This window comes from Electrophorus electricus, chromosome 23, assembly GCF_013358815.1.
Source record: "Electrophorus electricus isolate fEleEle1 chromosome 23, fEleEle1.pri, whole genome shotgun sequence".
Lineage (NCBI taxonomy): Eukaryota > Metazoa > Chordata > Actinopteri > Gymnotiformes > Gymnotidae > Electrophorus > Electrophorus electricus.
Window position 1 is genome coordinate 11,438,747 of NC_049557.1, and position 25,906 is coordinate 11,464,652.

General features: G+C 44.3%; 3 protein-coding genes across 6 annotated transcripts in view; all 3 read right to left on the reverse strand.

Moving 5' to 3' along the window:
• Nucleotides 1–399: 399 nt before the first annotated feature.
• zgc:77486 (uncharacterized protein LOC405808 homolog) lies at nt 400–10,193 on the reverse strand. 2 transcript variants are annotated; one of them, XM_027024361.2, is made up of 7 exons: nt 10,021–10,193; nt 7,650–7,854; nt 6,863–6,968; nt 5,981–6,105; nt 5,150–5,257; nt 2,978–3,122; nt 400–1,694 (listed from the first exon to the last, which is right to left on the reverse strand). In XM_027024361.2, exons 2-7 carry the CDS (start codon nt 7,807–7,809, stop codon nt 1,628–1,630), a joined length of 711 nt encoding a protein of 236 aa, XP_026880162.2. In that variant the 5' UTR covers nt 7,810–7,854; nt 10,021–10,193; the 3' UTR covers nt 400–1,627. The 2 variants fall into 2 exon arrangements, with proteins under 2 accessions (XP_026880162.2, XP_026880164.2); XM_027024363.2 differs by lacking the exon at nt 400–1,694 and having other exon boundaries at nt 2,493–3,122; nt 10,021–10,168.
• Nucleotides 10,194–10,781: 588 nt separating this feature from the next.
• plin3 (perilipin 3) lies at nt 10,782–20,185 on the reverse strand. Its single transcript, XM_027024358.2, has 8 exons — nt 20,068–20,185; nt 17,276–17,356; nt 16,445–16,640; nt 16,107–16,189; nt 13,558–13,789; nt 12,849–13,204; nt 12,418–12,633; nt 10,782–11,705 (listed from the first exon to the last, which is right to left on the reverse strand). The coding sequence occupies exons 2-8, from the start codon at nt 17,339–17,341 to the stop codon at nt 11,496–11,498; spliced, it is 1,359 nt and encodes a 452-aa protein (XP_026880159.2). The 5' UTR covers nt 17,342–17,356; nt 20,068–20,185; the 3' UTR covers nt 10,782–11,495.
• An 837-nt stretch (nt 20,186–21,022) lies between these two features.
• The window catches only part of rgl1 (ral guanine nucleotide dissociation stimulator-like 1), a 24,718-nt gene continuing 19,834 nt past the window's right edge, over nt 21,023–25,906 (reverse strand). For all 3 annotated transcript variants that reach the window (XM_027024341.2, XM_027024343.2, XM_027024342.2), the window contains exons 11-18: nt 25,383–25,469; nt 25,245–25,277; nt 24,994–25,115; nt 24,651–24,740; nt 24,189–24,369; nt 23,374–23,616; nt 23,113–23,227; nt 21,023–22,890 (exon numbers count right to left, since the gene is read on the reverse strand). In XM_027024341.2, coding sequence (XP_026880142.2) covers nt 22,703–22,890; nt 23,113–23,227; nt 23,374–23,616; nt 24,189–24,369; nt 24,651–24,740; nt 24,994–25,115; nt 25,245–25,277; nt 25,383–25,469 — 1,059 coding nt within the window. In that variant the 3' untranslated portion in view covers nt 21,023–22,702. The remainder of the gene's footprint in view (nt 22,891–23,112; nt 23,228–23,373; nt 23,617–24,188; nt 24,370–24,650; nt 24,741–24,993; nt 25,116–25,244; nt 25,278–25,382; nt 25,470–25,906) is intronic.

Below are 25,906 nucleotides of genomic sequence, written 5' to 3' on the forward strand. Positions count from 1 at the left end.
AAACAATCGTGTAGCTCCCCAGAACCATTTAAAGTTTTAGATGTATTTGTCTCTCATTGCTGTGGGTAAGCAGGCATTTCCGAACTGTCCCGAATCACAGCTCACAGCCCCCTCACATTAGAACAGTCTGAAAATCTCATGCTTTTAAGACAAAATGAATGAAAACCAACACTGGAGGAGGGGGAAGGTAATTTTAAAATAAACTTTGTGATTTTATTTTTATACTTTTACACATCATACAATCCTAAATTTGAAAAAAAAAAAAAATTAAAAAAAGAAAAAAAGATATCTGGCATTGTCTCTGGGAACTGGTGTGACGAAGGTGAGGAGTCTTACAGGAGGACGAGCTTTAAACGGAGAAAATCCAGGACCGCTCTTCAGACACTTGTTTACTTCAGACCATTGGGTTCAGAAGCAAGTTAATCGGTAAGTTTCAACATTCAAGACTTGGGTCATCTAATTCTCATGAGGAAAGACAGGAGGTTACAGGTCAGCGTGAACACAGATGATTTTGTGTCCATACACATGACTGTTTATGAGAGGAGAACACGAGACACAGTCCAACAGAACAGAAAGGAGCTGATGGTGGCCTTTTCAAATGGGGGAAACTCTTGCTGAGTTTTGCCACAACTGGGGTCTAAGTGGCTGTTTCTATGGATTCAGTAGCCTGGCAACCTGATTGGCTAAGTTTACTCAGTTGTCTTTTACTTTTGGTGTGGCCAAAAAAATCTGACCCAGTCTCCGGCATCTGCTGGGAAGACTGGTGAAAATCTTAGTCCATTTTTCATGCCTTTGTTATAATTATTTCCCTTTTGTACAAGCAAGGTCATACAGTTTGAACTGCCAACAGCATTTTGACCATGTCATCAGTGAGTGAACATCATTTTATATATTCATTGTTTGTAGTTAGGTCTGCTTTGAAAGGGGGAAGGGGGGGGCGCTAGTGTACCAATCAGGAAATGAGCAAAGCTTACAATTTCAGCAACCTCTTAATCTTACACTGTGTATTTTTTACTTTACTGGCATATAAGGGACACAAACCATGCAGACACTGGGAGATTCTGCCACACACTTCGTACAACACCAATTTGGACAAACATTGTGGAACCGCTCCCTCTCTAAACCAACCACTTTGGCTCCATCAGCCCTCTGACACACAAAACAACAGGGACATTCAACACCTCCAACCCTGTCCCAAAACACAGGCCTTCATTTCTTTCCTTCTATACAAATAGCAGATAATCACTTGGATACATATGAAAACGTACACATTTTTATGCATTATCTCCCCCTTCTCTGCTTACTACCTTTGTGCCATTCTACGTTAGATCATAACTATATGAATAGTAGCCACATGGTATATACATTTGAGAGAAAAATAAAGGAAAACACACACAAGAGGCACGTTAATTTGGACAAATCCTTAGACTCCATTCAATCATGCGCCGCGTTAATGCATTAATGTGAAAACTTCCATACCAGCTCAGTTCAGCAGGGCCCTGGAGACACAGCGAGGAAAAAAACACGCAGCCTCCGTACTAATAACTGCACAGCCATGCAAGCCATAGCTTCCTGGAAGCAGGGTACATCTTCCTGTATGACATCATCAAAGCACAGGATGTTCATCTTAGCCAAAGCTGTGGAACAACGCGAGAGTCTTGAAGTGGCAGGCGACGTGTTGCCGTAGGAACGAACTGTGAAAAAAAATGTTCCGTCATCATTCATTGGTCTGCTGGTGGTTAGGAACATCTGTCAGAACACTCGCTTGAAGGCATGGCCCGACGTAGTTGGAGCGCGTGCGTTCGAGAGAAGGCTAAAATGCAAATCAGAGTCCCCGACAGCCCCGCCGAGGTCACTGATGATGCCACAGATCAGATGGCCATGCCGCTTCTGTGCTTGTGCTCAGGTAATGACGAGATTATTAGGTTGTGCTTTGATTCCACAGTGAAAGATGTATTATTCATGTCATTGCGAGTCATTGCCTATTAGAAGATATTAACAGGACTCAAACCCATAATACATATATTTTTCTTTTTTTTTAAATGGATACATAATCATACAGAAACTATAGCTGAGATTAAGAACAAAGATATTTTTCTGCCTTTTTTTGTGGATACATGCTTCCAAATCCTCCAGTAACAAACCCACCAAATGAAAATAAACAAAAATAATAAAATAAAATAAATAGAACGCAATCACACAATTCAAGCTAATTTCAATATATTAATATAGATCCTCTGATGTCATACACTCATTACAAGGGACTAAGAAATGAAGCTGGAAGAGGACACCCACTCACTCATTCGTCAAGGCTCTCATTCTGCCCTCACTAACTCTGCCCTGCTCCAGAAGACCTCACGCACTCAAACGTTAGTATTATAAGCCTATATGAAAGAGAATTTTCTGTAAATGCAACCGGAATTGACGATGTGGGTTGTCCCCCCTGCCTCCTTAAAAAAGGGGGAAAAAAAGCCAGGACCCCCCCCCCCCCAACCTTTAACCCCCAACCCCAAGGGCCTAATCTGCTCCTTACATTTGTAGAAGATCATATCAAAACAAATGAAATTCCCAATAAAAGTAAAACAATGCAAGGCTAAGACCCAACATGCCCTCCCTCCCGCAGCGCACGGAAAAGCACATCCAACTCCAGAGTGCTCTCCCTGACTCTCAGCACAACCCCAACACACACACACACACACACACACACACACACACACACACACACACACACACACACACATACACACACACATACACACACGCATACACACAATCACTACAGGAGAATCAGAGAGAAGCCAGGTTAGGAAACAGGCAGTGTGACCTCACCTATCCTGCTTAACCCTGCCATGAAAACATGGAGTTGTGTTTGAACGGTAACATTCTGGAGCATCCTTGTCCCCGGGCAAAAACAACTTGAAGGTCAAACAAATCTCACTTTTCTTTTGTAATTTTTCTCATACTCATCAGTCCTCACAATTTCTGGATCTTCTCAGCCACCACAATGGGGTTCTCCTTGCGAATACGGGCTGCCGCTGCCCCTCTGTAGTCGTAGGGACAGTCATGTTTGTCCGAATAACGGTGGATCGCGCAGAACAGGTTGCCACAGCGGCAGTCAAACCCTGTAGAGAAGAGAATGGGAATCTGCATCAAACCAGCAGTAACAGGGTCCCGTCGGGGAGTCCCATACCCACAGGACAAGACAGCGCTTTTGTCATTGTTCTTTTGGCACAGTTCACTGGAAAATAAAAGACACTTCACTGAACAACTGCTGAAGTTTCTGTCCTGATATCCAAAAACAGATTTATGAAATCTTACAATGACCAGAAACGACCTACAAATAATCCCACAAGCCCTTCTTTTAGCCTTTATGTTCTATTACACAACAGATGTACACAACAGTTTCAGTCTCAGTGCTCTTCCCGAATATGTTTACTGTGAATGCCAGACTAACGCTTCCTATAAAATACACCATGACAGGAACGACAGGAAGTGATGTAAATAGACGAGACTTGCATTGATGGGAAAGTAAAGTAGTGGGTGCGGGGTGGGGGGTGGGGGGAGTGGGCTGGCCGAGTGCCAAGCAGATTGGCACTATGAGAACTGCTGCACCAGTCTGTCTGTCTTTCACTATGAAACTCAGCTGAGATCCCCTCTGTAAATCCGCAACTATACTTCTCAGAGAGCGATCTCTCTGTGCTAAATGTAAGGGCACATGGGAGTAAGCTAATTGAATACTGACCTCTTCGTGAAGCCTCAAATTTCAGGAAAGCTAAGAAGTTCTGTTCCCAGGACTCTGTGTTCTCACCGGTACATTCACTGCTGAGACTCCCACTCACCGTTGTGCAATACTACGCACTCAATCCACTCAACAGTTCTCTGGGCATTTTCAATAAGTCATTCATGTGTTTTGGGTGAGTGTGTGTGGGTATGTGTGTGTATGTTCACAGAATAAAAAGAACACCACATTGTTGAATTGAAGCAAGTTAACAATGCTGCTCTCCAACACATGACTAGTGTTTTTTTATCTTCAGAAAGCTTTCTACAGACAGAGATTTGTCCAGATTTGTCCTCTCTGGATACAGATGCAATGGCAGAGAGGAGACAACCCCAAGGAGACAACCCCAAGGACAACACCCAGAACAGGAAGGAGCACCAGGGACGCAGTGACACTGCTCAACCAGCCAATCTTCAAAATCTCCTTTCAATGATGAAGAAAAACTCGAATGTGTCAAAGTCTACGGTCAAACAGATTATAATTCACTAGTGTAAAATGTGCAATACGATGAAGACAGGTGTGATGAAGATTAACCAAGAGTAATGAAAGGGGGGAGGGGGAGTGCAGGGGTTTTCAAAGCATACCACTGTGAACCTGAATGGCATGGGAATGGTCAGCTGCTTCTGGGGCAGCCAATCAGAGCAGCAGGATGAATTCTAGAGTGTCCTGAAGAATCCTGACTGCTCAGGTCCTTTCAAATGAAACAAAACTCTGTGGCTGGCCAGTAATCCAACCCCTACCACTACACCAACTATAGATAGTGTCAGGGACAAATAAAGGCATTTTCTTGAGGGGTTCCTAGACTGAAGCCCAAAGAGGATATAATACTTTCTCCAGTCAGGCCAAGAAGCAAGCAGGAACTGAGAAATCACGGCATTACAGTAAAGCTGAGTGTTACCAGAGAAGATACACATTGTTTGGTAATGTCTGCGGTTTCACATTTAAGGCATGATTCGTAACCAAGTATACAAATACACCCATTAAATAAATAAATAACTAAATCAGCTTAACTTCCATTGTAGTGCCCTAAATTGGAAGAACTGAGCACAACGAGTGTTCCAACATAAAGCTCTCCTAACGTACATGTTAATATCTGTATCAATAAACTGAAGATGAAGGTCTGAATGTTAAAAGAATAACTGTTTTCTTTTAAATCAAATATGACATAAAGAGCTAAAACAATAAACGTTTACCATCAGATCACTTATAGGTTACTTTTCCAAAATGCCAGAAGACTGAAGAAATATCTACTGGAATTCACAGCTACTGTGCACCAAAGTTGAAGTGCATCCCATGAACCCATCTGAACTTTTCTGAAGTTCCTTCATAAATAATTTCTGAGCCACACTACGCAGAGCCCTCACCCCTTACCCGTGAGGCCCACTTTCTTCCTGCAAGTGAAGCAGCGGTTCTTCTTCTTGCTCTTGTCAGGAGTCTGATCTCCGTCCGAGGAGGCCTGTGCTGTCTCCCCCACTGGTCCTGTGATAAAAGCCATGGTCAGGGTCTGATCTCAGGGTCTGATGTCAATCAAAGCCACCCTATTCTGTCCTGTGCTGTAATGCTAGGCTCTGTACTTCACTGACTGACTCGATTACCACGTTCACAATAAGTGGTAGAATCCCACCGAACTGCTCACAAAGCACATAAAGGATTTTTGTATTGTCCACAACACAGCTGGGTGATTTCCCCTCATCTAACCGTGTTTCTCACACAAAGCTCAGGGCACACCCTACAGACCATGTTTCCGCTCCATCTCAGCTCCCACTGCACCTATATGAGGTGTCCAGTGCACTCATCAGACTGGCTCAGGTGTGGTGGGAGGTGGGACAGAGCAGAAATGTGGACAGCACATGTACTGTACACATGCACGACATGCTAACAGTACAAAACCTTTATGACAATTATTAGCGGTGCTATTCAAATGAAAACACACATGGAAGAGATGGGGTGTAAGGGCTGAACCAAGAGATGGTGAACTGTGCATGATGTGAGTGAGACAAATAGAGAGAGAGACAGAATAGGATAAAAAAGAAAGATGTGGAGGGGAGAGGTAGAGAGAAAGTGGTAGAGTGAAAATTCAAAAGAGAAGTCTAACTGTTTCCCAAATGTCTGCATGGTGCAGAGGAAGAACTAAGAGAAAAAATGATACGTGTCAGTGAGAGAGGGAGAGAGGGGAGGGGTTGAGAACAGAATAAAGCTGACCTGTGTTCTGGGATGAGCCTTCCTCTTCTTCCTCCTCCTCACCATCAGCTCTGTCAGAGTCAGTGGCTGCAGTGTCCTGGGAAATGCTCATCGCAATCATCTGCTGGGTGACTGGGCTGGGAGAGCTGGAGACACACACACACAGACACACACACACACACAGACACACACACACAGACACACAGACAAAATACAAACCATAGCCCGTCTGCTGGGTGAACCAACTCAGATTCCAAACAATACAAATACTCTCACATCTGCTAGGCTGGACAACACAGCTCACTGTCACTAAATACCACTCCACACAATACAAACACTGTAGCCTCATGTCACACTACTGAAATACTAGCCCCTGAACAAATACGCTAAAAGATTCCTCAGTGCTTTTTTTTGTTCTTGCCGTGGTTGCAGTCCTGGGAGAACATATGCCCTGCATGTACTGGGGTTTACCCCTCCTGTTTTGGACTTTATCCCTCCTAATTCTGAAGCCCGTCATGAAGACACAGAGCAGTGCTGAGGTTTAGTCTACAGCACTGTTGTGGTACTGGCTCAAAGCGGGTTTAGAATTCAGTACCGCTGTGGTATATTGGCTCACAGCGGGTTTAGTCTACAGTATCGCTGTGGTACTGGCTCACAACGGGTTTAGACTTCAGTACCGCTGTGGTATATTGGCTCACAGCAGGTTTAGTCTACAGTATCGCTGTGGTACTGGCTCAGAGCTGGTTTAGTCTACAGTAGCGCTGTGGTACTGGCTCACAGAGGGTTTAGTCTACAGTACTGCTGTGGTACTGGCTCACAGCGGGGTTAGTAGTCTTTGCAGTTTCTGATTTCTCAACTTTTTGGCTGAAGGAAAATGTGCAGGAACTACCCAAGTGGACATACTTGGACATGCGCTCTTCTGACGGGGTGACCACTTCTGGGATTGGGGCAGGGGTCGTCTCCACGGTTACTGCCGTGGCTCCCGGAGACCCCACTGGAGAAGTGGCAGCTGGATAAAGGCAGGTAGAGCAAGAGCTTTAGAATGACACCACCAAGTGTTCAGTAATGGCCTCCAGTGCTCATCACACTCACATAAGTCATCAATTTGGTCAATATGCTAAATGTATGATGCCATTTTAAATCAAACATTTAACAAATAGTAATCATTACTGAGGGGAGAATAAAGTTATGATATCATAAAATTATGATGATAATAATGGCATAATAGTATAATACTGTGCTTTTTATCTCAAAATATACACATGTAATCGTATCTTAGGACATTAGTTGGGAAATATTAAAAATTCCTTCTTTCATCTTATACTTTACAACCTATTCCTGCTGACTAGGAATACCTTTCTGAGTAGACAACTAAATTGCTTTTGAAAGTCACTCAGGATAAAAGGGTTTGTAAAGTGCATAAATGTAAATATGAGCTTTAGAATTGAAATATTACAACTTTATTCTCAAACAATTATCATGTTTTTCTCAAAAAACTGAGACATCATTCTCAAAATCTTGTAGTTCCTTTTTTTAAACAATGGCCCTAAAACTCATCATTCAACATGAAGGGACCCAACGATGATTGCGCACTGAATACCTTAAATGAACATTACCAACACACTGGCAATTTCTCCTGCCCTCCCTAAGAAGCCCCAGCTCCCTGCCAGGCCCCTTGCCTTTAGCCTACCTTTCTCACCTAGAGGGCTGCTCCGTCCACCTCCCTGGTGCCTTTGCAGGTGCTCTTTGTAGCAGACCGAGCACATGCCGTTGGTGCGGGGGTTACCATAGAATCCGCATCCCATAGTGCAAAGCATTGGCACCTGTGTCTGATTGGTCTCCTGAGCCATGCTCTTTGAGAGAGGGTGGGGTAGGGGGGGTGGGAGAGGGCAATTCTGAAAATATAATTAAAAAGATTATGGATTTATTTCAAAGGTTTTCAAGAAGTGTGCCAAATGTCAAGTAAGCCAGACCAAAGACATCAATAACTTGACACTAAATTGATTTATATTACTGACACATTTGCTAAGAAAAACAGTCTATCAGAACCACACTTACAATGTTGCCTATTATTCAGAAATAACAGGCCATTAAATGTCTCAACTGACCAATCAGAATAGCATTCTACAAGATAGCTTGCATGGTGTAAGACCTTTAAAACATCTAGAATTTATTATTTACAACTATACATTCATGTACATTCAGTGTGTTTGTGAACATCTAAAAATGATTAACATTAATTTAATGTTAACATGAACTGGCTAAATCGCCTACACAATATAAAAGTAAAAATTCATTAATAAATTATATCAGGTTATTTGTTAAAAGGCTTGCATGAAAAGTAAAAACAGTCGTGAACAGAGCCAGAAGCACACAAGCACACAAGCACACAGACTCCTGAACGAACACTTAAGATGGTAGTTCAGACCTCACACCAGCAGAACACTTTACAAGGACAGATGCAATTATCGCCATCCTGGGGATTATAATGTTGTTTGCAAACTACTCAGTTTGATTTGCCCTCAAAGAAGATCTTGCCATCCATAGTAATTAGAATTTTCAAAAAAGGAAACATGAATTCGTAAATAGCTAATAATGAAATAAAATGTTTTAAAAGATGACAGTGACTATTTATAAACGCTCTGTGTGTTTTGCTGATAACTGTACATATGTGAAAATGTGCCTCTAAAAAGTACATTTATTTTTTCCTAATGTGTGTTTTGCGTTGACATCAACTTCTGGGATTGGACAATGTTTTCATGAACATAACCTCTCTGATTATGACTTATTTATCATCAGGATTTTTAAGGTTGAACAGACAGGTGGTCTATGCCGAGTCATTAAAAACAACGAGTTACACAAAAAGGTACCAAGAAATAAGGTTTTGGTATCGCTGTCGAAAACAAAACTATACCCAGGACATCGACAAACAGCACATACCATACATTACTAAGCAGAAACTGTTTTCTTGAAAAACCAACAGACGGAAAAGAAAACAGAATCCAACACGATGCGCCCAGGTGTGGGAAGTAATGAAAGGAAGTACCATAATATCAACTGGCTCTATGAGGCCAGTTAGCGAAGCTATCGAAGTTGTTTTAGGTAGGCGAGTGTAGCCTTTCGACCCCTACAGAGGCAAGACGATATAGGCTGCTGTATTGGGGTGACTGCTCTCGCTAGTTTGATTTACGACTCAACCGAGACGATGGGGGAAAAAACATTCCTGAAGTAAAGCCTGTTTACCAGCTTCGTGCTACACTTAGCTAGCAGTGGTTCAGAACAGCCGCTATTTGGCTGCCAGCTTGACAGTACAAAGTAAAGCACAAAGACAAGATTGTCCAGTGCCAGTTAGCATGGATGTGAACCTCGATGAATGTGAAACAAAAGAACGAGCTGGGTTAACGCAGCAGCAGTGGCTAGCTTAGCTACGTAGCTAATCAGTAAGAAAATGTCGAACTGTAATGTTTGGTTTATTACCATTCGGTGTCCCACCGCAGATTTAACTAAAATACTCATAACGCCTTCACAGATATGCATAAGCACTCCATTCCACAATGAGTGACAGTATAGAAATTAGCTAAATAAAACTGGCCGAAAACATAACAGCTAACTAAGATAGCCAGGCTACAGCTATTAGCTACAATTGACTCTAGCTGGATAAGGTCAATGAAACCCCATTTAGCAGCAGTTAGCTTAGCTTAGCTTATTTGAAAAAGTGTCTTTGACCCGAGTATCGAGACAAGTATCTCCCTCACCAGACCAGACGACGCCACAACAGTCACAGTAAAATGTGCCAACTCAAACCAAACCGTCTCTCGTAATATAGTTAGCTGGCTACTCCGTTTGCTTGGTGGCAGTATTCTGTGGCGAATTATGACCCACAGATGTGTAACTAAACAGCTAGCGGCTAGCTGCGCTCGAGCCCGTACTCCGCTAGCTGAGCTAGCGGTAGCAGGCAAGCGAGAACTGGTCAGCTGGCACGAAAACAAAACCGACAACTGTCTGGTTTAAGCACCTTATACATGTGTTTTAGTTCATTTTCTAACGGAGAATGTAGTTACCTGTAATTCGATGCGACTATGGAAAAAGTGACGACCTTGATCTCGAGAAATACAGATAATCGGTTTCGTCTGATGCGGCCTTGTCCAGAGCAGCGCGAGCACCAGTCATTCGAAACAACTAGCGTGACGTAAGATGCGAAGCAGCGAGCCACTATTACCTACTAACTTAACTATAACTCAACTACAACTCAACCCTAACAAACTCAACCACAACAAACTCAACTACAACTAACCCAACTCTAACTCAACTATAACTCAACCCTAACAAACTCAACTACAACAAACTCAACCACAACAAACTCAACTCTAACAAACTCAACTACAACTAACCCAACTCTAACAAACTCAACTACAACTAACTCAACTCTAACTCAACTCTAACTCAACTTTAACAAACAACTCTCTCAACTCTAACTAACTCATCTCTAACAAACTCAAATTTAACAAACTGAACTATAACAAACAACTTAATTCTTGAGGAAACATTATAACTTCAGGCTTATATATCTTCATAGAAACTGACCACGATTAGTGTTAAAAAATGATATATTCATTTTTTTCCATTTTTTTAGATTAATACCATTAGAACAAAGTTCAGATACTTGTAAACATTCAAAAATAAGTTAATTCAGAAGAAACGTCATTCTTAGATAATAGTGTAATGTTTATAAAAGTGTAAATCATTTTATATAAAGTGGTTGTTTAAAATAAACTGGTTCTTTGACAGTGCTTTTAAATAGCTAGAAACATGCAGTCTGTGGTATTTGGGGAAAAAAAGATTTATTTATGACATGTTGGTTTTAATAGGATCTTAACAGAGTTGTGGTTCTCTTCAGCATCTGTAGTTTTAGACTTTAAAGTTATGCTACTTTACCAATATTTTACAGAGATAGTAAAACAGTAAATTGCAGGTACCAAAAGTACATTACCAAAATGTAATTGCTAAATAACAAAATCTGGTAACACTTTACATTACACAGTCACTATTACATTAGTTACAGTGTAAGATACTGAATTACAATGTATAACAACAGTTTGATACTTTGTACTCTGCTCACTCAACCTGTTTTCCATGCTGTACCTTGTTAGAGATTTCTTACACTGTAATTAAAGGTATAGTTACTCTATGACACTGACTATGAAAAATGTTACTCTAAATCCTGAAACAAAGAATATAACAGCTGATGTTGCAAAGGTTGAGTTGGTTTGGTACTCCACCACTTTGACCTTGAATCAAAGTTTCAGTACTGTCAGTTAAAAATACTGAAAATGCTAAAAAAAAATATAGATTCACTGCTAAAAAGGCACTCTGTGTTCCTAGTGTTCCACTAATGATTTCTCTGCTGACATGGCATTAATTGTAACAGTGACTGAAAGAATTTAAATACAAATCATAATACAATTAAAACCATTGTTCACATCCATCCGTCTGTCCCCCTTACACGAAGGAGTGGATGATGGGGCTCAGCGTGGCCTTACTCTGGGGTTACTCTGGGGTTGCTCTGGGGTTGCTCTGGGGTTGCTCTGGGTTGCTCTGAGGTTGCTCTGGGTTGCTCTGGGGTTGCTCTGGGTTGCTCTGGGGTTGGCACTCTTTCTGTCCGCTGAGGAGAGAATGGCCCCACTAACCAGTTCAGTGGAGTGTTGTTCAGTAGATAATCTGTCACTCCGTCCAAAGACTGTCTCACCTGGCACAAGAGGGATACACACAACACACAACATCATCTCTCAAAATCTGATAAAACCTTTTACTCAGTTTAATACATTTATAATGAAGCAATATATTCATAAAAAACAAAACAAAAAATCATACAAAAAATAATTTCTTTTAGCTATTTGAAAAATCTTTTCAAATTTGCATACACCTGAAAAATGTTATGGAATTTGCATCTTGTTCATACTCACTATAATCCAATTTAAACCTTTTTAAAAATCCTGACATTTAGTTCATATGCTAACATGTGGGATTAAGTCCAATCCTGGGACGCCAGCGTGCTGCACTTTCATGGGCCTCTTACTCCAAAACACACCTGATCCAACTCACAAGCTAATTCTAATGTGACCTGGATCAGGTGTGTTAGGAGGGAGGACCTGAAACTGCAGAAGGACCCAGAAATGGAATTGAGAAACTCTGCAGGACAGATCTGCAGGACTACTCAGTCAAAACAGGACAGTAAGCCCTGCTCTGAGCTACAGGACTACCTAGTCTGAACAGGACAGTAAGCCCTGCTCTGAGCTACAGGACTACCTAGTCTGAACAGGACAGTAAGCCCTGCTCTGAGCTACAGGACTACCCAGTCTGAACAGGACAGTAAGCCCTGCTCTGAGCTACAGGACTACCCAGTCTGAACAGGAGAGTAAGCCCTGCTCTGAGCTACAGTAGGCTCCTGATTTTCCCACCTGGGCAATCTGCTGGCGGCTCTTCTGGAGGAGCAGCGGTGTGAGGGTGCTTGAGCTGCCCAGGGAGGCGTGGAGTTCCTCAGCCGTGTGCCTGGCGCTCTTCAACTGCTCCTGCACGGCTCCAGGGAGACCCTGGGCACTGGACACGACACCTGCACACGCTAAGCGCAGCTGCTCACTGAGTCCACGCACCATGGAGAGAGTACGCAACTCCAGCTGTTAAAGACACACACACACACTTACACAGTATCAGGCATTATTAGAAATATTTTTCACAAAGTGTTATTCCAGATGCAAAACAGACTCAGCGGAATGTGTCAAAAACATTTTTTACATTTTGTCCTTATGAAACATGGGTGCTGAATCCAGTAAAAGGTTTTATTTAAGAAAAAAAGTAGAAGAAAAGGAACTGGCCCAAGTCACACTCTTACCATGCCCTGATATATTGCCCCATCTGCGCCCATGTCCTCGTCCCCCTCGCCCTCCCCCTCACTACGCTGTCTCTCCTTCCACTCGGTCCACCTCTTCAGCAGCTGCTCCGGAGCGCCCCCTAGCTGGTTGGCAGTGGTGAGTGTGGCACGGGCAGTCTCTAGAAGGTCCAGGGTGCTGCTGAGCTGGGCGACAGCGTTGTGTGTGGCATCCCGGGCTTTGCGGGCCTTGACCAGGGAATGCTCCAGAGCTCGCTCTCGGACCCGTGTCGAGAGCTTACCCAGGCGTACAAAGTAGCTGAGGGCCGAGCTCTGGGTAGATCCGCCCTCCTCTTCTGGCAGAGGCTCTGCCAAAGAAGCTGAAAAGGACGCAAAGCTACCCGTAACGCTCCGGAGGACGTGCAACTCCGTAGAACATGCCAAGATTTTGCCATGGATTTTTCCAGTTAATCACATGTAACAAACTAAGGAGCAGGTCAAATGTATTCACAATGAATGTTTTCTACTCTAATAGCTAGCTTACTAGTTGCAATCACAGACTTGCGCATTATGATTCTACATTATATGCATACAGAAAATGGAAACAAATATGTTTCATTTCTCATTAGCAAGTCATGTTGTTCAGACTTTTGTGACTCAGAACAGGAGAACAATGTTTGCTACAGATTTTACTCTGGTGATGTGGTTTCCTATAGTCAACCACATTACTCACCGAGTTCTTTCTCTGTCAGGGGAAGGTTCTGGTCGACCCAGTCTTCAGAGCGGCTCAGAGCCAGGTCCACTCCGCTGCTCACCTTCTGCCCCACCCGGGTCCCCATGACCGTGTTGATGCCCCCACTAACGGCAGTACGGGTCATCTCCACGCCACCCATAACTGCCTCAACCACGGCATCCTTCACGCCTGTCACAGAGTGGTAAACCTTCTCCACCGTCTCGCACACCAGCTGGAGGGAGAAAGCCAGCCCTGTGTTCACAGTCTCCTGTAGACTGCTTGTTTCATGGAAGGGTTTTGTCTGTGTTTCATGTCAGATATGCTGCTGTGTTTCTCTCTCTTACTGTTCCTTTTCTCTGTCTTTCTCTCCAGTTACGGGGCATCAGTGACAGTTGGAGAAACCTATCCATCAGTGTTAACATCCCGGATATCCTCCAATCAATCAACAGGCACAGTATGTAGAGAGCAGGTGCTGTATTTCTGTCTTTTGGTCAGGTTGGTCTAATATGTACACGTAAACCTCGTGTCATGTGGCCTGGTGTAGTCTGGTTAGCCTCATATAGGTCAGCGTTCTTCTTTCTGCTTGTTCATAGTTGGAGATTTTGCATATTTAGTAGAGGGTTAGGTGCTGTGCTTTGTTCTGTTCTTGTCTTTAGAGCTTTGCATGTTCTTCCCACAGGCCTGTTCTGGCTAGTCTCCCCCAGCAAACCCTGCTGTGCTCATTTACACCTTGTCCTGTTTGGGTTTATATCCTAGGGGTTATTGTTCCCCCATCGAAAGTCCTTTGTGTGTATGTGTAGCTATTACCTAGGCAACGCCTCATTCCATCACACCCTGTCTATGCCATGGTTACATTCCCTGCCATCCACACCTAGATGTTAACCGGGGACGTAATGTTCTGAAACTGCTACTCTGCACCCACACACTCGATCCCCGAATGGCCGAATCATTAGAAAAAGAGCAGAATCAAGAGCTTTAAAACAGGGAAAACATTAAATGCTGAGTATTAAAATAGATGGCAGGTGTATATTAAACTACACAGAGCAGGATTGGGAAAATTCTTTTAAAAAATCCTTTTAAAATTGTAGCCTATAGCACCAACAGGAACACGTGGAAACAATGAACTGTCAGGGTTTTATTGAGCCGAATTCCAGGAGACAAACTGGATTTATCATCTAAGTTTTTGACTACATTTCCCCTATATGTTCCAAATGTCTAGGATAAATTATGTTTATAGAATAACAGAGTTTTATGTGGTTTATGCAAATCTAGAACAGCCGAGGCAATACTGATATGGCTAAAAACTGTTCAACAGAGCATGGTTGAGCAATAATAAATACCGCTCCATGAAGGTTACTGTGGTATTGGTAATTATTCATCTGCAGGTATATGGTACTTGTCACGGTTGGCCCCTCCTAGTGTCCCTGTCTCCATGGTTTCCCTGTCTCATGTTCCAGTCCTTGTTTTGGGTTTCACCTGTGCATTGTTAGTCCTCATTACCCAGTGTATTTAAACGCTGTGTTTTTCCCTGTTCGTTTGCTGGTCTTTGATTCCTAACCTCTATGTGTTAATACATGCTTTGATTGTGGTTTCTCTGCCTGTTATTGTAAATCCATGCCTCTGTGTTCTCTGCAGTTGGATGCGTTTGCTCTGCCCGTGTAGCTTGTGCTCCTTATTGTAGCCTGTTTCCCTGTCCTGTTATCGTGTGTGTTTGTCTCTTTTGTTTACTATGTATTCCCGGACTCCCCTCATTGGCTCACTGACCCTGGACCGTGACTATGACTCTGATTATGGATTTGTCCTTAATAAATCTCGCTCTTCTCAGTGTGTGCATCTGCCTTGTGATTGCTCCATGTTACAGTATTGTCATTTATTCCTCTGTAGGTATTTGATATTGTCATTTATTCCTCTGTAGGTATTTGATATTGTTATTTATTCATCTGCATGTATTTGGTATTATTATTTATTTATTTATCTGCAGGTATTTGGTACTGTTATTTATTTATCTGCAGGTATTTGGTATTGTTATTTATTTATTTAGCTGCATGTATTTGGTATTGTTATTTATTTATTTATCTGCATGTATTTGGTATTGTTATTTATTTATTTATCTGCAGGTATTTGGTAGTTATTTATTTATTTATCTGCATGTATTTGGTATTGTTATTTATTTATTTATCTGCAGGTATTTGGTACTGTTATTTATTTATTTATCTGCAGGTATTTGGTGCTGTTATTTATTTATCTGCAAGTGTTTGGTATTGTTATTTATTTATTTATCTGCAGGTATTTGGTACTGTTATTTATTTATTTATCTGCAGGTATTTGGTACTGTTATTTATTTATTTATCTGCAGGTATTTGGTACTGTTATTTATTTATTTATCTGCAGGTATTTGGTACTGTTATTTATTTATTGATTGATTTATCTTCAGGTATTTGGTACTGTTATTTATTTATTTATTTATCTGCAGGTATTTGGTATTGTTATTTACTCATCTGCAGGTATTCACATGAATTCTTAACAATATGCTAAATGGGTCAGTTTACCTTGTCTGCTGGTTGGTGCAAGATTGGAAGTTTTTCCTCCATCTTGTCCAGTCCTTTCATGGCATATTCATTCACCACGGAAACTGCAAAATAAACAAATAAATACTGACATACACATAAGACGTAGCCCATTAAATACCACAGTTATATGGTAATGGATCCAGATACCTTTGGTGACGGGAGCAAACACACACTCATGATAAAAGCAGTCACGTGTTCTGCTGTCTGAACCTGGTAATGTTTTGCTTTTAAAAAAAGAGGGTAATACTTAAAAACACAACTCTCCCTCTTTTCATAAACAGACTCTCTGTCTGTCCAGATTATACAGGAGTTCTTACTCTGAGGCTCCAGTTTGTCCAGTAAGGGTTTGGTCCCTGTACTGGCAGCCGACCCCAGGGTGCGGATGCCGGTCTCTGCTGCGTCCATAACCCCTCTGAGGAGGGGCACGCTGTCCTTGGTACTGCTGTAGGCACTGGACACCACACCACACGCAGAGCTCACCAGAGGCAGGTTACTCACGCGAGACATCACACTCTGACAACACACACACACACATGCAAAAGCAGGAATTCAGTCCCAGTGCCAGTTCAGGAATGTGTGTTGGTTTACAGGGACACCAGTTTGAAACGACTTAGTTACCACTTGACGTAAGGTCTTCATTTAGGAACAAATTATGTGTTAGAAATGTTTTAGGAATTTCTTAAATAGGGACCTTTTAATAAGAGAATGAAGCACTGATGAAACATGAAGGGTTAATAGTTTACACAGCTAACCATTAGCTGTGAACACTGGGAAACCCTGGTATACTCCCAAAATTGATCGTAATCTGTCAATCCCAGGGAAAAACTGGCATAATGTAACCCAAAGATTATCTTAATCTGTGCCCCCTACCCTCATATTCACCTATACCAAAGCACACTGGTTTCTGGCTTAATCCACTGCTTAAGTCTTACATTTTCAGTTTGGAAATCTGATTTAAAGACACGTACTGACATTAAAACAGGTCAACTGGTCAACTTCGTTTTGGATTTTGTGTGAAATAAGGTAAAAGCTGGAGTCCAAAGCAGCAGGTCAGGGAGTGTGTTTATAGTGGCATTCGCTCCTCTGCAGGACTTCTTTCCAACAGCCCTGGATAGCTGCTGGACGGTTCTGGCTCTGATCAGACCCACCTGGGCCTCCTGAGAGGTGGGTGCTGGTTCTGTGTCCATCTCACTGGTTTTGGCTTCCTGTGCCATTATGAATAAGGTGTTCTAGTAAGAGATGTAGGAAAATTAAGTACAGGCAAAAATAAAGAAAGATTATGGCATGAAAAATATGAGAAACAAGCCTTCTATTTAAATGCAATATAAACATTCCTACAGTATCAGTGATGTTTCAGCACACATCATCAGTGCTGCAACAACAAACCTTTTTCAGGAAGAGAGGAATTTAGGTAAAGGAAGGGCAAACCGGGTCACCGCAGGGTTGTCGCACTCACATGCTGTGTGATGGCAATTCTGTTGTCAAAGGCCTTGCCTGTTACTGTAAACGTCATGGCAACAGCACCATGACTGACCTTGAGCCCAACACTACAGTCCAACTGCAACAGAGCCCAGGACCCAGATTACGCCAGATTACGCCAGTGATGTTCCAGAGAGCCTCACTCACACAGTGACACACAAAACATCTGGACACCCGATTAGGAAACCGCTAGTGCCCAGAACTGGCGACACGTGACCGGTTGAATTGTAGCCTCATCTCACAGGACCTCAGGAAGATGGAAGCGTGGTCCATGAATCAAAATCAACTTCAAACCCCCCCAAAATGGGGAGGATGTTTATAACACTGATATGCACCAGTGGAGCGCCATGGTAACGTACCTTGGGAACAGTTCATTTACTGGAACGTGAAGACTAAAATCTTCAGAGTGTGTGTGCATGCACGAGTTATATACATTGTCCTCTGTAATCCCTATTTTGGGGCAGGAGAGAAGTTTAGAACAGCCAAGAATAAGACAAAGCATTTTCTTTTATAATTGTTTATTCAGATTTATTTTTAATCATTTAAATTACTTTGATTACAATTATTTCAATTATTTTCTATTGTTTATTTTGATTTCTTTTTAATCCCATAAAGTTAATGTGTGAAGGGCAGAAGCAGGCCATCCATAAAGTCTCTCTAAACTCTGAACTAAAGAAAAATCTCCACAGCTCACAACCCTTTGCCACATATTTACTCTCCGTAATTCGCACCTCGTGAAATGCAAACGCTCCCGAGGTGTCCTGAGTGCAGCACATGCCAAGCTGACGACACGTCGACGACCAAAGTCTCGCGCTTAGTCATATCGGATCCTGGTCCAAGAGAGATAAGATAAAAACTGCTAGGTGCTTCGGGGTCTTACACATACAGCTCTACGTGATTTAACTATCCGTGGAAAACTGAGTGTCCAATTACACGTCTTTTGAATTCTTATTGCTATTTTATTACTAGCCTACTCGGTTTGCACGGGCACTACTAGCCAGGATGGATGGAATTGCTTTTTCAGTCTGGACTTCCCAAGGTTTTGTCCTAACTCGTCAAGGCCATTTTTCACCTATGGTTTGGTCATTAGGGGAGTAGAACTGGTTCCTATGAAGTTCATTTCAAGCAATGTATGTTTTAAAAGCAAAATATAGCCTAAATAAAGTTAAACCGAAACCGAGGTGGAGGCGCGTTGGGGGTGTAGTTATCGGTGAGTGAGGTGGAGGCGTGTCGAGGGTGTAGTTATCAGTGAGTGAGGTGGAGGCGTGTAGTTATAGGTGAGTGAGGTGGAGGGGTGTCAGGGGTGTAGTTATTGGTAAGTGAGGTGGAGGTGTGTCAAAGGTGTAGTTATCGTGAGTGAGTTGGAGGCGTGTCGGGGGTGTAGTTATCGGTGAGTGAGGTGGAGGCGTGTTGAGGGTGTATTTATCGTTGAGTGAGGTGGAGGGGTGTCAGGGGTGTAGTTATCAGTGAGTGAGGTGGAGGCGTGTAGTATCGATAAGTGAGGTGGAGGTGTGTCGAGGGTGTAGTTATCGTGAGTGAGGTGGAGGCGTGTCAGGGGTATAGTTATCTGTGAGTGAGGTGGAGGTGTGTAGTTATCGGTGAGTGAGGTGGAGGGGTGTCGGGGGTGTAGTTATCAGTGAGTGAGGTTGAGGCATTTAGTTATCGGTGAATGAGGTGGAGGGGTGTAGCTATCGGTGAGTGAGGTGGAGGCGTGAAGTTATTGGTGAGTGAGGTGGAGGGGTGTCGGGGGTGTAGTTATCAGTGAGTGAGGTTGAGGCGTGTAGTTATCGGCGAATGAGGTGGAGGGGTGTAGTTATCGGTGAGTGAGGTGGAGGCGTGAAGTTATAGGTGAGTGAGGTGGAGGGGTGTCAGGGGTGTAGTTATCAGTGAGTGAGGTGGAGGCGTGTAGTTATCGGTAAGTGAGGTGGAGGTGTGTCAAGGGTGTAGTTATCGTGAGTGAGGTGGAGGCATGTAGTTATTGGTGAGTGAGGTGGAGGGGTATCGGGGGTGTAGTTATCAGTGAGTGAGGTTGAGGCGTGTAGTTATCGGTGAATGAGGTGGAGGCGTGTGGAGGGTGTAGTTATTGGTGAGTGAGGTGGAGGGGTGTCGAGGGTGTAGTTACCGGTCGTTTCAAACCTATCCCGACAAGAACGGCGCAAGGGTCATAGGCTACATAGATCAACTTTGCCCTACTTCAAACCTTAGCGAGTTACGATGCAGCCCACCCTGAGATGGAATGTACAACAGAAGTTACAGATGGATCCGATTGAAAATGCGAGCACAGCCGCGTTCATTCAAGTTCACTTTTGACATGTTGGCTTGACACTGACACATTTCCCCTGAAAACAGACTAACGCCTCACAGCATTATTAATAATCGGGCTTGTCTTTTAAAAACACTCCGCACACTTTTATATGGATTTCAGCTGCCCGGTTCCCCATATGGCGGGTTTGGCACTGACCTGTTGGTCCGGATCCGTTGGTCCCGTTGTCCTCGGATGGTCCGTCCTAGTGAACGATGACACACACACACGTCTGTCACGTCTGTCTACTCGTCTGTCTACTTGAGCAACACACAGGCGCGTTGAGGCGGAGTTCCCACTCACCAATCGTCTTTCATTACTGTGTTGGGAAACTTTTCCACTTTCTATTTCAACACTCAAAATCTCCAGCGTTTAATAAGCCTAAAACGCAGCGTTGTGTTTTAACACAAAACCTAAAACTAAAAGCTGGTGTTGTAGCGCAGAGGGACATAGGCGTGCCGTTTAATGCCGCTTTGCTTTCGGGAATCACTAAACACGAGCCTAGTGAGGGCCGCGCGTCACCAAACCCAACACCAGGCGCCCTACTCTGTCCACCCGAACTTAAACTCTGGTGGAGATGCACTGGAGCCAGAAGTGCAAGACCATAGTTATATGTGAGAGTTGCACATTTAGACGAAAAACTTGAATTTTGAGTATAGTGACAATCAGTTGGTACATGTGGAATATACTCATATATCGTTATAATGGTTCTAGGGTCTAAAAGGTCAAATTGTAATAATAAAGCGTTTTAAAACACTACATTATAAAATAATCAATCATTCTCCCCTCGAGTTGCCAACAGACATGCCGAGGGCAATGAGTCGTTTCCACCACTGGGCGGCAGTATTGTCACATCGCGACCACGAAAGCTTTGACAGAGCGCTTCGCTCCTTTACCGTCCTGGCGGTCGCTGTGCGTGGGAGCTGGTCTACTTGTGAATCCTTTGTCCTAGTAAACAAATAGTAGCATCATTACGTGCTGGCTGCTTTTCCACAGCTCTGAGACTTCGGACTGATTTTACAGAGCAACCATTGGATTATGGCGTTGGAAGAAAATCTTTTCCCACAAGCGCTTAGTGTCATGAAGTCAAATTCCATCCAGATCCACAGTTATACACATTCGTCATACAGTACAGTTTATTTCAAGAAAATTAATATTTAATTACAGAAACAATCTTCATTACAATAATGATAATTTAGTTGGTCTACACTTGTAGATAAAGAATTCTTTGGCAATATGAAGAAATACTCAAAATAAGCATCTGAGAAAAATCACGTGGTGCATTTTGTTTTAAGACAAATTAATACGTCATCGCTGCCCATCCTGCCTTTTTAAAACGGGACAAAGAACTTGCCTCGAGAACCATCTTATCACCATGGAAACACTGAAACAGATGTGTAGGTGAGGGGACAGGTGCGCGGGGCGTGTGCAGGAACGGTGCAGGCCTGCATCCGAGCTAGCTTAGGAACATGAACACATTTGGAGCTACCCAAATACAGCAGCACACAGCGGCGGACTGTGGACGGAGCCTCAGTCTGCAGCGGCCCCGCATCCCAGGCCTTCAGCACTGGGCACCCTGGAACCCCCAGCAGAACCCCCCACCCGGCCGTGCGGAGGCACAGTGCAGACACATGCAGGCTAGTAACGTACCCAACACCTCCCCCTTCCCAGACCAACAGAACAGTTCATATAAGACCTCAAAAGGCAACAGAAGACATTTTGCTTAGTGCATGCGTGCATTAAAGTTAGTGTGAACGGTATCTCATGTAATTACAAGTACATTTGAGATGTGTTATAATGAGGGAAGCAGTGGGTCAGTCCAGTCCTCCAGGAGTTTGGGACCCCACCATGTTTTCATTTAGTTCCAGCCGCTGCCCACCTGTCACAGGTACAGGTGTTCCCCAGGAGGGCCAGGGGAAATACACGGAGCAGCTGGGGTTTCCATAGCGACGGATGTAGAAAGCAGAAACAACCTGAATGTCACTTTCATGGCTTTTCGGACATCATTTTACTTACAAATTATTAAAGTCTTACCAAATCCTTCTTATTTAATGCTTTTATGTCTTACAAAACCCCCTAATAAGTAAATAGATTCTGTTGTGTCTTTTCGCACACTACTGACAGGAAACTACAATTCTTCTTTTAAATGTTTTTTTGGGTAAAACCACACTTAACTCGACCCACTTACTAGCAAGTGCAACCAATCAGAGCTTAGCTCACTCCAGATTCTGGAGTGGCTGCCCTTCCTATCAGTCTGACAACATGCCAAGTCCCCATCCACAATCTTAACGCCAAGCATGAGCCAATCAGAATGCGTTCGTCACATAGCTCACTATAGAGAAGTTAAACGGGGGGGAGTGTCCAAACTGTCCACATAGTGCACACAAGGACACAAAAAAAGAAATGCACAGAATTTGACAATTTGATTTCAACAGTTCAATTCCAACACTGATGCATGAGTCCCATTAAAGGCAACACAACTGCGCCTCTCTCTCCCTCCATCAGTCTCTCAGTGCCAGGAGTAAGAGAGCAGAATCCTGACGAAGCTCGTGAGTCCCTTCCCTGCACATAGAGGGCGCACTGGAGCAGCATCTCTGTAGGAGGGCAGAATGAGAACTGCATTGCCCCCCGGCTACCCCACCCTCAGGGGCGCAGGCCTTGGCAGACCGAGCTAGGGCACACTCTGAGGGCAAGCCCCAGGAGCAGCGTCTGGGTGTTGTGACTGGGTTGAAGCTTTAGTCTCTTCAAAACACACACGCCATGATGCCCCAGACCCCTGGGCCGGGGTCAGAGGTCATAGCATGACCTTGCTGAGCCTGAGGGATAGGCTGGCACGCTGCTGTGGGCGGGGGAGTGCGGAACTGCAGCGAGAGCGCAGCTGAACCGGTCGCCGTGACGACCCGCGCACACGCAGCACGAAGTCAAAGTTCACGGAGGTGTTCATGGCGTAGAAGACGTTGGCATTATCTGGGATCACGAGCTCTGGGGTGGGGGAGGGGAGGAGAGAGAGAGAGACGATGGTAATCAACAAATTGTCTGAATGCAAAAAATACCAGCATCAGTTTTACATACAAACACACAGAGCAAAATCCTTGCACAAGGATTTTCCCATCGTAGTCCTTCCCAGGTTAGATGACACCGTGTAGCTAGTCCGTTGCAGGGCTAGTCTGACGGGCAGGTAGAGGTGGGTGTGGCCTACGTTACCTCTGTCCTCGTTAATGACCTGGACCAGCTCGTAACTTTCCACTTGCTCCTCGTCCAGGTTGTGTTTTGCCATGGCCCTGCCAATCACTGCTGGTGTTTTGTCCTGACTCGTCAGCTACAGGAAGATTCATTTACATAACTTAAAACATGAAACATCTATTTGAATCATTCAAATCTGAAACAATTAACTAAATTAATTATAAAGTTAATCAAACTCGACATTTTACAGTTAAAATGTAACACACCAGCAGCAACACTAACCATGATGCTCTTATACAGGTTCCCATTGCCCTGCTCCAGGCTCACTCTGACGATGCAGGCGTCATGGGTCTGGGTGTTGTAGGTGGGCGTCAGGACCGGAGATGCAGGCAAGACAGGCGACAGCGGCATGAGGGAGACGCAGCGCCGGTGGACACAGGCCGAGGTCAAAGAGGCTGGCCCACTTGCCGACGACGATGACGTGTCCATGGAGTGGAGGGACGTGCACGAGGAAGACTCGGACAACTGGAGGACAAACCAGACTCTACATCAGACAGATCGTTTTAGACGAGAGCTGTAAGAAAGCTTCAGACCTGTGCTCCAACACCCTGAGCCTGGACTAGCTCGTCGTTTAGCTCCTAGCTTAGCATTGTAGGCGCGTTTAAGGCAGCCTGAGCCTGGACTAGCTCGTAGTTTAGCTCCTAGCTTAGCATTGTAGGCGCGTTTAAGGCAGCCTGAGCCTGGACTAGCTCGTAGTTTGGCTCCTAGCTTAGCATTGTAGGCGCGTTTAAGGCAGCCTGAGCCTGGACTAGCTCGTAGTTTAGCTCCTAGCTTAGCATTGTAGGCGCGTTTAAGGCAGCCTGAGCCTGGACTAGCTGGTAATCTGCATTAGGTACGACTGTCTGACTCGGTGTCAGACTCAGACAGCTGGAGGAAGAACAGGAGGTAAATCAGAGTTGAGCCACTACACTTTGAATAAGACCGAAGGATGGATTAGTGAAGCTGATCTGAACAGCATGGACTAGTGCATCAAAACATATATTAATACTGTGTGTTAACCAGGTTTGACTATTTCCGTGTGTTGGGTTATAGTGTACCTTCTTCATCTGTGTGTGAAGAGTGTGTGTGGGTGTCAGGCCCTCGCTGTCAGAAGGGTTGGAGTCACTGGAGGACACACTGACTGAGTCCATGCTCTCCCCTGAGCTGCCAGTAGGGGGCGACCTGGGTGTTTCTCTCACTGGGGAACTTGAAGCTGTGGTATCAGTTCCCAAGAAAAGTCTGAGACACAGAAAAACGAAACTTGGAGACAAACGCAAAAAACAAAACAAGAACTAAAAAAAACCAAGGCAAAAAAAAAAACAAACATCAGTCTGCACCACCTTGGAATATCCTTTATTGGTTTGGGCTCCACTTGTAGGGTCTGTGAAATATTGTGGTTTCTAAAACCGGTATTTAACAGACTAAACACACGGACAGGCTGGGGGTTGTTAAGGACAGACCTGACCCGTTCCTTCCTACTCCCCTATGACCCTGAGTGAGTGAGGATGCCTGATACTCACAGACTCAGTCTCTTCACCATGCTCGTGCGAGACTTCGGAGACGTGGGACTGCTGTCACCGAGCCCTTCGACGCCGCACGACAGAGCATAACTGAAACAGAACACCACAGTCAGCTTCAACCCTCGTACGGTACTGTCTCGCTGTCCCACAGCAACACTGCTGGTCTCTCTACAGTCACATGATCCTCACAGAGGTCCAAGAGTGGTTTCCCAATCAGCAGGAAAAATACAACCTTCCAGGACAGGAAGGATCATCACTGATAGTCAAATGCACTAGAATATCAACGACAACCAGTTTGCATATAACCATAAAAGTCTTAGAATGAATGAATGAGACAGGGTACCTCTCCTCCTCTGTGTGCTGTGGTTGGTTTCTGAACCAGCGCAGGAACGCAGAGTCAGGGCTCAGACAGTAGCTGTTACAGGCAGACTGCAACAGCTTGATCTGAGCAATCACTTCAAACTCCTAAAGGCAGGGGAGAGAGCGCGAGAGAGAGCGCATAAAGCAAGACATGAGAAACTCCATCCAGTTAAAGTATTCCCTCTGTCATTTAAGGTCACCGTTCAAGTAGCACAGAAAGAGAAAAGCACTTACCCTCCTCCTCTTCTCAAAGTTGATCAGGCCACCCTGAGAAAGAGAGAGGGGGGTGATCAATGCTCTCACAGTACTACAGACACCAGAAACAGGGAGAGTTCTCTCTGCCTGTCTGTTGAGCACTGAGAGCCGTTTTACCTCCACTAGGTCGGGCAGTGCCGTGTCGAGCATCGTCAGGTCAGTCAGAAACGTTCCCAGATAAGGAATCGTCCCCTGCATGTCTCCCTGGAGACGGCAGTGACAAACAGATAAATAACTTTTCTGGCCCAAGGTGGTGGTTGTCGTCTGAATGGAATGAAATGTACTCAGCAGGGAACCCAGCCCTGAACACGTCCCCTCCTCATAAACCCAGCCCTGAACACGTCCCCTCCTCATAAACCCAGCCCTGAACACATCCCCTCCTCATAAACCCAGCCCTGAACACGTCCCCTCCTCATAAACCCAGCCCTGAACACGTCCCCTCCTCATAAACCCAGCCCTGAACACGTCCCCTCCTCATAAACCCAGCCCTGAACACGTCCCCTCCTCATAAACCCAGCCCTGAACACGTCCCCTCCTCATAAACCCAGCCCTGAACACGTCCCCTCCTCATAAACCCAGCCCTGAACACGTCCCCTCCTCATAAACCCAGCCCTAAACACGTCCCCTCCTCATAAACCCAG